This window comes from Sminthopsis crassicaudata, chromosome 1 (genome assembly GCF_048593235.1).
Source record: "Sminthopsis crassicaudata isolate SCR6 chromosome 1, ASM4859323v1, whole genome shotgun sequence".
Classification (NCBI taxonomy): Eukaryota; Metazoa; Chordata; class Mammalia; order Dasyuromorphia; family Dasyuridae; genus Sminthopsis; species Sminthopsis crassicaudata.
The window spans coordinates 534,426,318-534,439,988 of NC_133617.1; the positions used below are offsets into that span (position 1 = coordinate 534,426,318).

At 35.5% G+C, this 13,671-nt stretch overlaps 1 protein-coding gene across 1 annotated transcript in view; it reads right to left on the reverse strand.

Annotated features, from left to right (window-relative positions):
- Positions 1 to 4,305: 4,305 nt before the first annotated feature.
- Positions 4,306 to 13,671, reverse strand: part of LOC141550846 (uncharacterized) — a 153,030-nt gene continuing 143,664 nt past the window's right edge. Inside the window, exons 11-12 of the mRNA XM_074281919.1 lie at positions 12,608 to 12,743; positions 4,306 to 4,574 (exon numbers count right to left, since the gene is read on the reverse strand). Of these exons, the coding sequence (XP_074138020.1) occupies positions 4,475 to 4,574; positions 12,608 to 12,743 (236 nt within the window). The 3' untranslated portion in view covers positions 4,306 to 4,474. The remainder of the gene's footprint in view (positions 4,575 to 12,607; positions 12,744 to 13,671) is intronic.

Here is a 13,671-nt window from a genome sequence, read left to right on the forward strand (position 1 = left end):
TAATGGAAGTGGCTAGAGAAATAGTGTAACTCCCATACTCCTTGTGCTATATCTTCACAATCAGCCTTGTTTCAAGAATCTTGACCTATTTCTTTATGCTAATTGCCTCTCTACACATCTAATTTTTAGTTTTACTTGACTTCTTGAGATTCCCCTTTCTCTAGGTCAATGTGCCTTCTACACATTTCATCAGGAGCCAGACTCCTCTTTTAATTTTTCTCCTGAATTCACTGAACCATCTTTAAATGAATCATTCTTCATATTGTGGCACTGCTTTCTTTCTGGTTGATTCAACATATTGATTAAAATCTCATAAAGGAATCACCTGTCATGGATTTTTTTAAACAGGTAAACTTTTCTTTTTTTTTTTTAATCTAATGCCTTTAGTTTAGTATGATTAGGTCTATGAAAGATAAACTCCCCTAAATATATATTCTCCATGGAATTCAAAGGATATTGTAAATATGATAAATGATAAAATCATTGTTAGTATGACTGTGGGAGTATAGCTATAAATTGGTTTGATCTTTTTAAATAATTTAGCATTATATAAGAGTTTCAAAAGTTTTCAAATCTATCTGTACAAAAACATTCTAATAGCACTAGATAATAAAACTAAACAGACAAAAATGTGTTCAGTGATTAGGGAATGATTTGGTTTTTTACAAATTATGATTATAATAGAATGTTATTCTATCACAAGAAATCATGAATATGAAGAATTTGAAGAAATAGACATATGAAATATTAAAGCACAAAGTACAACCAAATAAATAAAAATATGCATTTACTAATATATATATAAAGAAATCTAGTTATATCCACAGAAAAGGGATTATGAAAAAAATCAGGAAATAATCAGCAATTACTATTTTGTTAAACTGTTATACAGTTTTTTTTAAATGTTCTTTAAAAATAAGGGAAGCTACATTTATAATTACTTTTTGATTATTGCTTTATTTTTATATATTTGACTACTTTTACTTGTAAAGGGAAATTAAAATTCCTCCTGAAAATGAATTTATATCCCAATACTTTTATTCTACAATAAACTGATATTTTATTCACCTGTTTAGTTTTCTGCCTATTATTACATATTAAAAAAAGTAGCATGATAGTGATCTATCCTAGTACCTTCATTTCTATCTGTACTCCACAAAAATAGATGAGATAAATGATAGTAGATATAATAAAAATGAAAACACTGTCACTGAAGTTCCACCCCCAACATTTAAATTAATCATTGCCTAAACCTAGAAGTTTAGATAACTTAATTTAAGATAACTTAGATAATATAAGTACAGCAAAAAACCCTGGGGCCCAAAAGAAAAACTGCTATTTCATCATAGCCCACATGACAACTCACCAGTCCTCAAGGACATTGGCCTGTGCAAAAAAAAACCTGATAGGTCTCTGCCCCCTTATGCACCTCTCATGCACCCCTTGTGCACAATGGATAAGCACAAACTCGGCATCCCAAGCCCAGTCCCCTGCAGGGTTACCTATTGACCCCATTGAAAGCTCCCCCTTCTCTTAGGTCTCAAGGGGTAGTTTTTCAATCAGCCCCTTCCTTAGTTAATTCCCTGGAACATCTTGGGCAGCATGAGGCCTAAGGGCATTCTGATACTCCCCAGATAAGGAGCTAATACCTGGCTTTTTGTTCCTGTACAACTATTACTTATTGTGATAAGGGCCCTTCCCTTGTGGTTCTTGCTCCTTATAAGCTACAAACTCCCTCCATTAAGACCTGTTCAGATCTGGGACCCTTCTTCCCCCTAGTGATTCCCCCTTGTTCTGTTGTGCCACAGTTCTCTTTTACTGTCCTGACACAGTTTCCCTAATTGTCCTATTCAGTTACTCTGCCTCAGATTATAGTCATTCCCTTTAATGTTAGGATAAAGGTCTTATATCTTAGATCTTAGGCTATACTTATTCCCTCTTAATGTTTGATGGGATAAAGGTCTTTATCCATTTTATTATATTATCAGGAGCCTCTCTAGTACCTCCCATTATGTTATCCTAGGTGTGTCCCCCATGGGGATTAGGTCATCCCCATCCAGGTACCTCCCCCATTATGTCATTGTTCTAGTTAACCTATATAAAATCCTGTATCTAATATTCAGTGCTGCATTCTTTGAGACAATAGTCTCCTTCAGCCCTGGGACCAACCAGGTACCCATTAATTCCAGTAAATCTCTCCATTTAATAAATTCTGTATTAAATTGTTCTCTAATCTCTATCTTGCTCAGTTTCTCCAGCATTATATTTCCCCCTTTGATCCCAGGTCAGGGAACCAAAAATGTTGAGGTTTAGTGCAAGGCAGAGATTTGTGGGAATCCCCTTCTGGTTGGCAAAGGTCCTTCATAAATGAATTTATAAACTGGAAAAGTTACACTGGCAAAAAAGAAATTTATTGGCACTTGGCATTGGGAAGTTAGCCTTTGTTAGGAAGACTGACTTCTAAGTGGCAAGGTCCCAGCAGAGAAATAAAAGTCTATCAGAGAAGTTCCAACAGAAAGGTAAAGAGGGGTAAGGTCCTGTTAGGGAAATATGCGTGAGAGACAAAGAGAAGTTAATGCTGAAAAAGAGACTATCTTTTCAGTGGGCAGAGAGTCCCTCACAGGTAGCTATGCCAAGGGAGGGCCTTTGGCTTGGCATGGGTACTGCTTTTAGGTCCACTGCAAGGAATTGAGCTGAAGGAAGCTTGTTAAATGGGTAGCTCTTGGGGGTTGGGAACAGTTTGAGTTGAAATCAGAATAAAGAATCTTCCAGTTGAATGAGTGCCCCTGGACTAATCTCCAACTCAACAGAGGTCAATAGAAATCTGGATCTCCAGCTCTGGCTAAGTAGGAGTGGTCCTAGATCAACTAGTCCCACCCAGATAACAGAATTAAACCACTTTATCTTGCTTCCCTGGGGTGGGTCTCTCAGAGGAGAGCTTCTCTGAGGGAGTTTCTCAAGCATTTCCCCGCAAAGTCTGAGAGTTTTGGGGCTCCCCCCTTGTCACTTACAGCTGTACCCTTGTTTAATAATTCAATAATAATAAATATCCACATCAAATTCCTGTTGGGTCTAATCTTGTATCTGTTTCTGTACATCATTGATTTTGAGAGCTGTTGTAAAATAGCTTTTCCTTGGAAATGATGTATTTTCTTAATTATAGAACACATGGCAAAAGTGGGTTGTAGAGGATAAGATCAATCTCTATAACACTCTTCATATTTGTGATACCTTGTAATGCAATACTATTTCATTACAATCACACTATAATTTGTAAAATCATTCCCCAATCAGTTTGGCAAAGTTGGGCAGTAGATGACTAGAGCACAGTAGGTGGTATGATGTAGAGAATACTCAATGAGTAGTTGGTAAAACAAGGTGTTAGCCTCATTTTGCAATAGCTGAATGCTTTTGATAAATTAATCTTCTGGAGTGATTTGGTGATTAGACCTAATTCCCTTCTAAGTTTAAAATTCCATGAGACTATAAAGAGACAAGATTTCAATAGCTTTTCATTCCTCTTTAGTGTCTGAATTGTTGATACTCAAAAGTTTTTCAAAGCTGTTCGCATTAGACTCTAACAATATGTAGGCATTTAATTTACATCATGGTATTTTGAGTTAGCATAGCAGCATTGTGATAACCAATTAATTAAATTCTAGGAATTGATGTATGTATCCTATCAAATTGTAAGAGGAAAAAAAAAGGGGGGACAAATCATACTTTTAAGATTTTTTTATTATCTTCCCTTTGTAATATGAAGTTATTTTGCATTTAATTCCTGTTTATTTATCTGTGTACCCGATGTTTTTCCTCACTAGAACTTAAGCTCCCTAAACAGAAAATGCTTTATATTTCTTTTTTTATTCACAGCTCTCTGCCCAGGCCCTTCAACCTAGTTGGGGGTAGGGCCTTTTGCCAAGGGCTATTTGGACATTTATAACATTATATGAGATCCAAATAAAACTGTCAACTTACAGAATATAAGCAGTGGGAGGTTATTGTACCTAGTTTTCAACTCATCATCACCTGTGGTTGCCTTAGCAAATGATTTTGCCAGCTTATACTGAGAGACGTTCCCTACCCCTGTAAGTAATTAAAAATATGTTTGTTGAATTGAATTGAGAGAACTTTTCTGGAAAGCCGTATCTTTATATCCTTAAACAGAATAGAGTTCCCCCTCTCCACTTTTTATGAACTATTTTTTTGGTATAGATGGAGGCATTAAGACTCTTCTTGCATAATAGTGTGAATAGGCATAGTGGCAAAAGCACCATAACACTTTTTATTTTAATGTCACTTAATACAAAGAATAGAAAGGATCATAATGTTTTATTCAGATTGATAAGAATTTTATTTTGAAATGTTTCATCACCTGTGGTAATAAAATCATAATAATGCTACATTTTTCTTGCTTCTGGATTAACTGATAATTAGCAAATAAACTATGCTACCTTGAGAACTATGATTTCCTTTACATTCTGGTTTCCTCCAAAGGCCGGTTGATAAAATCTTCAATAGCTTGTTGTAAAGGGAGCCATTTCCGAATGGAAGCTTTCAGAGCTGTAATCCATCTACAAAAAAGAATTACAACAGTTATTGAATAGAGTTATATATGTAGAAGGGAAGTGACATGGATACAAATTGATTTTTAAAAACTAGTTCACTAGGTTAATTTAGGCATCCAGTACTAACTTTTAGTAAATCTCTTAGAACAGGAGTGATCTCAGAAAGCACTGGCTATATCTGAGTACACAGGCAAAAAACAAATCATAGCTATTTCTAAACATAAGACAGTTTATTAAGTACATCCCCAGTTACATGTGGTACACAAAATTGACAGCATTGAGTTTTCAACAATAACAACAAAAAAACCTTTCCCCAACCACCCAAACAAAAAAGACATAAGAATTCATTCATGTCCTCAGAGATATTGTACTGCTGTAGCCACAATATCTTTCTTTGCCAAGAATGTCCCATCTGACTCTCCTTGTTGCTACCATTCTATCCTAATTCCATGCTAGGATGGAGCTGTCATTAATAACAGCAATATTTTTATTGTGTCTTGTGAATAGATACACTGTCTGAATGAAGCCCACTAAGGAAAGAAATACCAGGGCATTCTTCTGGCTTAGATGGCAGCAGCTACTTCCTTGTGGGACTTTGGAACATGTCTTCCCTATTATGGGAATATGAACATTGATAGGGAATGAATCATTTTTGTGAACTGAGTCATAACTCAAAATTTTCTGGGACAGTTTCCTGGCCATTTTCCCTATCTCTTCTCTATTCAGAAAGTTCAGGTAACTCCCTTCCTTCCATGAGACAAGAAATATGCTTTACTGAGCCCCGAGTTAGTTTTTTCATGGTCATCCTTGAATGAATGAAGATATCATCATCAGCTAAATGCTATTTTTTAGAATTTTCTTTCTAGATTCTATAAAAGTAAATTATTCCTGTGCTGAGAGATTTTCTGAGTTACAGAACCTGGAAATATATACTCTTTCATTTTGTTATCTACTATATTGAGAAATTTATCAGGTCAATCAAACAAAAGCATTTATTAAGTGCCTACTCTGTGGTAAGTATTGAAATAGTTTCTTATTGGTAAAATCCACTGATGGAATTTAACTGACAGTTTCTATTTTATTATTCTCTTTTCCCATCCAGAGAGACTGGAAGGCTTAGATGAAAAGGCTCTGGCTTTCTCATTAGAGTGCCTGTATAGCTCTGTCATTATTATATCAGCAACATTCACTCTGATGCTGTACAGAGAACATTGTAATCTGTCATTTCATTTGATTAGCAAGGATGTGATAAAAAGATGATGCTAATTCATTTGGCAAAAACTTTTACAGTACTAATTTAATTAATGTTCTCCCCTAGGTCTGTCTTATACATAGACAGAAGAGACAGTTCTCTATGTGGTATGATTAGAGGGATGGAAGGAAGACAAGACATCTTCACTCCTACATCGTATTTCCCCATATAACTCTCTTTATCATCATATCACTTGTCTCTGGTGCCTGAAATTCCCTAACTAGAACACTCTTCTGTTGGTTTAACCCATTATCTCCTGCCAAAATGTAAAGGGGCCTTACACAGAATAAGTGTTTTAAGATTTATTGACTTGAATTTATTGCCCTTGAATCAGATTTAATCTTGTTGGCTATTAACACCATTGTGTGAACTGGTTAATTAGATCATTCATAATGTGGCAGAGAGTTGGGAATAGATTTTAATATATGAGAAATACATGAGAAAAAAATGCAGAAGGAACTCTGGCTCTTCAGAAAGAGCAGCTAATAACTTGTTGACTTGGCTTAATAAGGTTATCCTTTAAAAAGTGAGGGGAGCAGAAGGAGGAACTAATATTTTGGACTTAGTTTTGGGAAAGAAGGAGGAATTAGTTTTGAAATAGAATGGGAACTTGGTAAGAGAGAACTGTTTTGTCTAAGAATTTGTGATAAAGAATACAAGAAAGAGTATACATACTCTAACAGGAGCACTAAATTTGTGGAGAAAAGATCTAAATAGATTCAGACAAAGGTGAGTTAAGATCCTTAACCTAATATTGGCCTAAAATTGTAGGGGAAAGTAGTCCAGCAATGTTGGTATATTCTCAAAAGTGAAATTCTGAAATTTTCCCATGAAGAAGAAAAAAGGAATCAAGCTAAAGATACTGATGAGAATAAAGGGATGAAAAATATTCCATTTGACCTTAGAATTGAAGTTTCAAAGGGAAAAAGAAAGAGAGAAAGACAGAAAGAAAGGGAGAGGGACAGGGAGAGGGGGAGGGGGAGGGGGAGGGGGAGAGGGAGGGGGAAGGGGGAAGATGTTCTTTAGGAGCACAAATTAATCAATTAAAACATCCTTATTAAATGCCAATGAATTGATGATTTATGGAATTGTGAAATGGGATAGGCATGTTTAAGATCTTTTGATGCTCACCCAGAAGAGATCATGATTGGCAGCAAGGAATGGGGCAGCAATCACTGTTAAATTATATATTGAGGATATAAAAATAAGTGGTGAAGCAGATGGTGAGGGGACAGAGAATGGAATGCTGAAGGAAAGCAGACAGCATTGGGAAAGGGATGGGGAGGGAGAGAAGCCAGATAATCATTCACATAATTAAGGATTAGAGTTAGGGATACTTGGTAGCAGGACCTGATGGAGATAGAAGTGAGAAAGAGGAGTTACAAGTTTCATTTTATAGGACTTTTTTATGGGGGACAGACTAATACTTTGTCCAAGACACCTTAGGATTTGTTTATAAACAAACTCAAAGGTAAACTTTTAAAATTATTATATCCATATCATCTCAAAGATATCAGCACCTTTTTTGATCTTCTGTTGATCTGGAATTTTGGAGATCTAGAATTTGTCTGGATTTTTCATCTCATAGAACCAGAAACTTGACCACAATACCTAGATTCTCTCCCTGATTCAGCACGTATTACTAGAATATGAATTTTGGTTAATATATGATACAATTTTTAAATCATGCTCCTTTGATTTTTGGTACAGCTTATATATGAATTTCAGGTTCCTTTTGACAATCTTATTTCCTGCTATTGGCTATATATAAACTTACTGAACTGACTTGAAAGGGAGTGAGAACCAGAGCAAGGGAGACTTTTAACACAGTCTGCCTATTATGTTCTAGGCACTGTGCTCAGCTCAGGGCATGCAATTGCAAAGAAGGAAAGAAATAAACTCTATCCTAGAAGATTTTGCATTTCAAAAGGAGGAGATAACAAGTATAGATATATACTCTGTATATAAACAGATATATATTCTGTATATGCCATATATGGAATAAATATAAAGAGATTAAATACAAAGCAGTTAAGTTCAAGGTAATTTGGTAGAGAGAATTAGAGTTGAAAGATTTAGGGTTTTATGTAGAAAGAAGGTAGTACTTAAGATTTATATTTAAAGAAATGAAACAAAACAAAGATTCTTAATTCAAAATAATGTAATAATCCCAGTAGCCTCCCCATATTGCTCTATAAATTTAAAAACCCAAGTCACCTGAAGCACCAAAGTCATAGTAGGACTGTCACTAACTTTTGCCAATTTTTCAAAAGCATTCTCTCCCCTAATAAGAATTAATCAGATTCAGTCTGCAGGTCCAGGCTTCTTGCTCCCTTCTCATAATTCCTGGTCTTGTTTGACTAGGTGGGGGGTGCCTTATTCCATCATGCCCCAGAGGAATACACTCAATCCTACCTAGGTCTCAATGCACCTGACCTCTTTCTACCATCCTCTGTGACTGCTCTTCTTATTGTAAGTAGATTCTCTCAATAAATCCAGCTTTATTATTTTTTGTGCTCTATGTTTGCTTGTGCTGGACTATGGCCAGCTGAAACTTCCTACATCTGCATTAAGACAGTCCTTTATAATAAATAATTCTTTGAACAACTAACCTGCTTATGTAGAAAAGAAACAAAGTGGAGAGACTGGAATATAGCAGGTAATTAAATGTGAATAAAGGCATTTATATATTGTAGAGTCATGTTTCATAAAGCTAGGTATGCTCAGAAACACAATACATATATGAAATATATACACATATGCACCACACATATTGTTGTGCCACAGTTCCCTTTTAAAGTCCTGACCCAGTTTCCCTAATTGTCCTATTCAGTTACTCTGCTTCACGTTACAATCATTCCCTCAATGTTTGATGGGATAAAGGTCTTTATCCATTTTAGACATCATTAGAATATCAGGAGCCTCTCCAGTACCTCCCTCCATTATCCCTCCCTCCATTATGTCATCCTCATCCTAGGTGCCTCCCCCCATTAGGTCATCTCCATCCAGGTACCACCCCCATTATGTCATTGTTCTTGTTACCCTATTAAAGAATCCTCTATCAGATATTCAGGGCTGGATTTTTTGAGATGATAGCCTTGTTCAGCTCAACCACGGATCCATTTGGTCCCAGTAAATCTCTCCACTTAATAAATTCTGTATTGAATACTCTCTAATTTCCATCTTGCTCAGTTTCTCTGGCATTACAATATATCATATGTTATTATACATGAACATGCATTTGAATACATGGTTAGGAAGGTAAAAAAAGGATACAAACAGGAACAAAGAATGTTTATACAATGCAGTCATGAGAAAGTTGAAATGCTAAATCTTGATATTATGATTATTCATGTTAACTGTTTGATGAGTGAGGAGCACTAATAAAGAGACTTGTTGCATGCTACTCTACCTCCAGACTAGATCTATGCATGAGAGAAAGAAAGTATTATGTAATTGGATAGAAATGTATAGAAGGTTCAAACCTCAGAGGTTTTATGGAAATATTAAGGATCTCTGTTGACAAGGTATTAGGAATGGCACAATGACTGCAGATGCAATTTGTCAGATTCAGCTCTATTCAACACAATAAGCACTTGTTCTATATCTTCTCTGAGCAAATCATTCTGTTGGCCCCAAGGGATGCAAAACAAATAACTATCTCTGTCCTCAAGTTATCTACTTACTAATGGAAAAAGGCTTCCTGAGAAGTATCTCTCCTATTCTGATTACACAAAGTGTGATCACAATCCCCTGTGCCTGTAGCTTCCTTTATATTTCAGATAGAAAGACACATCTGGGGTCACATCCCATTACACTCTCCATGCCAAACATGAGTTGTGCCAGAGCTAAGGAATGTTTAATTAGGCTTAAAACATAGATTAAGACCAGGTTGTGAAGAGCTTCAAAAATGATTAGAGAAATTTGTATTTTAACTTAGAGGCAATTGGAGCCACTGGAGTATATCAGGATAGTGACAGATCAGATCTGAACTTAAGGAGAAGGGGAAACAAAGCCTTGAGGAAAGGAGTCCATTTAAAAGATCATTGCAACAATCTAAATTAGAGTTGATAAGGGCCTCAACAAAGATGGTGGTCATATGAGTCAAGAAAAAGGATCAGAAGTGAGAGAGATAGAGGAAAAAATGTCAAGATTTGGTAATCTGGCAGCAAGATTTGGTCTGATATGTGAGGTGTGGAAGTGAGAGGAAAAACAAGGATGATACTAATATTCAAAATTTGAAAAACAGGTTACCTTCAACAAAAATAGTAAGTTTTGAGGGCAGAGCCAAGATGTAGAGTAAAGGCAGAGACTCCAAAAGCTCTCTCCCAAACCTCTCAAATAATGACTATAAACAAGTTTTATAGCTTCAGAACCTACAAAAAGAGGGAGTGGAACAATTTTCTAGCCAAAAACAACTTAGAAGATCAGCAGAAAAGATCTGTTTCACCAGTGAGGGATTGGAGAGCAATATCAGTGCAGGCCATACCAGGCCAAATTACTGGTCAGAAGGGATTATAAGGGTCTCTTTGTTAGCACTGAGGCAGGGCTCTATTGTTTTGCCCATATTCAGATCCAGATTATGTCACAGATTCTTAGAAGAATCTTTAAAAACAGATGTGCAAAATTCCAAGAGCTTGGGACATTGCATTCTCCACCCTAGAAACAGAGCTCTACTTTGACGAAGAGTTAAAAGCTAGGTAATAGGCTGAGAAAATGAGCAAATGACAGAAAAAAGATTCTGATCATAGAAAGTTACTATAGTGCCAAGAAAGATCAAAATGCACACAAGAAGAAGCTAACAAAGTCAAAGATCCAATATCCAAAGTCTCCAAGAAAAAATAAGAATTGGTTTCAGGCCATGGCAGAGCTCAAAATGGATTCTGAAAATCAAGTAAGAGAGATAGAGGGAAATTTGAGAAAAGAAATACAATAAGATATTGAGAGAAGAATGCCTTAAAAAGCAAATTTTGCCAAGTGGGAAAGGAGGTACAAAAGCTCATTGAGGAAGATTATTCCTTTAAAACTAGAATTGAGCAAATGGAAGCTAATGACTTTATAAAAAAAAAAAAAAATCAAAAAAACAATAAATCAAAACAAAAAAAATTGAAAAAAATGAAAAAAAACATTTTTTCTCCTGGTTCTGTTTTCCAGGGTATTTGTTTTTCTAATGAGATTGTGATGCAAGATTGGAGTTCAGAGGAAAGACTGATGCTATATATGTGGATCTCAGATAATAATTAAACTTGTCAGAGCTCTGGAGGTCATTGAGAGAGAAGACAGGACAGAGCCTTGGAGAATACCCACCGTAGAGGGTGTGGTACAGATGTTCAAAATAGCAAAGTATACTGAATGGAAGTCAGAAAGGAAAGAGGATAATCAGAAGAGAATAGGTCTGTGAACTTAATAAGCATATAAAAAGCAAACAAGCAATAGGCAATGCTTTGTGAAGTTTATACTTATCAGCAAATATATGAGATAATGAACTAGTAATCCCATAGATCAATACATTGATATTTCTATTACATAGAGATCATAGGCTTTTTAAATGATGAAGCAGTAATACCCACAAACTTATATCTTGAGGGGTGGAGTCATTTATTTTATTGGGTTGTCCTAGGTTTGATTCTAGAGAGCATAAGACCTTGAAAACACAGGAAATTCGAAGCACCAAAGGTGAGCCTGGAGGAATGGAGGAGGGATGTGCAGAACCTAGAAAGGAGGGCAATGGCTGTTCAATAGGTTGGAAAACAACCAGGCTCTCCCGAGGCAGTCAGTATAATTGTCCAAGGCAGGCAGATGGGATTGCATCAACTCATTTGAAGAAAGGGGCTGATTGCTAGTAGACCTTCCCAAACCCCTGGGGTGTGTGTCAGCAAATGTTTAACAACTAGCTCTCCAGAAGAGAAAATGTACACATATACACTTTTAAGTTTAATCTATATTAACATTTTTTCTACCACTTTTTAAAAGTCTATTAAAAATATAAATCAAACCCTTATTTTGGATATATGTCAATTTCTGAGATGAAAATACTTTGAAAATATCAGAATCAGCTTGGCTTTAGCCTACCTTTGGTTGTTGGTCGACCTGGGAATTGAAGTTTGATGTGAAACAGAAAAGAACATACATCAGCATAATTATGCAGTATAGGACAGTGACTAAAAGCCATTTATTTTCTCTTCTCCCTTCCCTTCTTCAATAGAAACAGCTGAAAAAAACCCTGGCTATGTCCTATTTTACTGTCCACAACTGCTAGTGGTATTTTGTAACCCGGTTGCCTTTTTATAAATTAGTTTGTCCAATTTTCAGTAAGCAGGGATTTGCATTAGATAAAAAGATGCTTGGAAGGATGTTCTTAAGGGGTCTTCTATTCCACAGACTATATATGCTAGGACCCTACAATTCTAGAGTGAGAGATTAAAAGACCTCCCTGAGGGTTACTGAATTGCAGTTTGGTTTAATGTGTTTTCTTCTCACTCTCCCAAGCAGAATTCTCTCTTAGATTTCTCCTAGAAGAATGAGCCATTAGAAAATGCTGCTGCTGAGCGTGTGAGAATAGATCCTAGATGCTAAATTCTTCCCTTGTAATCCAAACAAAAGGGAAAGTGAGGGGAGCACAAACACTCTTGCTTCATAGCAACACTTTGTGTTCGTTTTGAAAAGACTTTGCAGTGCAGTTGGATAAGAAGTCATTGAAAGAGGGAAAGAAAGTAATTTGGACTAAGAGGGAAAAGGCACATAGGAAGATGTAGAGCCAATAGAGCTAGCAGGGAAGAAGACTTACCGTTTATTTTCCGTTTCATTCTCTGCACAGAAGTAAAAAGTCTTAAACTCTTCAGATGGTGGATTAAGTTCAATAACAGAATGCTTGTAACTAAGGACCTGTTCACTCACACTATACCCCTGAAGGTAGAGCCCACCTATTGGAGGATGAAAGGAAAAAAGAAAGTTAAGGAAGGAGATGAGTAGAACAAGAATGGAGAGGGACAAAATGTAGTCAAATACCACAGAACTAGAGAAATTTAGAGGTTACAGTCAGAAAAAAATCTGGCTTCTTCATTTTATGGATGAGAAAATTGATACCTAAAGAGGTGAGGTGACTTGTTTAAAGTCATATATTTAGTGGTAAATCCATGACTTGAATCTAAATACTGAATCCTAACAATGCTCTTTCTACTACAATATATAGTGAATATTTCATTTCCATTCAATGAATACTGATCCTCTATTTTTTTTGAAGAGCACATGTTTTAGATTCCCAAAGAAGGACATCTCTAAAACCATAGCATAGGCAATAATTAAATAAGGTTTTCATATTTTCAAAAGATTGCAACTTGATAAAAATGAGAATTATGAGACTGTTCACAATCCAGACATTTTTCTGAGCTTCAAGTGCATGTAAAACATATTTAAAAAATTAAAATTATAAGGAATCTGTTTATGTGGATGATTTGATAAAGTTAAAAAAAAAAGTTGATATGGATTTTAAAAATAGAAATCTTTCTCATGTGCCATGAACTCAAAAAGTTATAATAAAACAACAGAAACCCAAACCAAACAATAAAAAGCATTGGTGAGGCCTAAGTTGAGATGGAACTATATCTATAAGGTATAGTAGATTGGCAATTTCATGAATAAAAAATTTTTATTTACAATTATATGTAGAATTCAGTGTTTGCAATTTTTAAAAAATATGTATTTATTTATTTAATGATGAATGACTGATTTTGGTTCAAAGTAAGAGAAACTTTTTCTAACTTGTTCAAATGTGAGATGTCATATCAGTAGTAAGTTCTCTTTCTTTGGAAGTTATTTAAGCAGAGGATCAATAAAAATTTGTTGGGAATG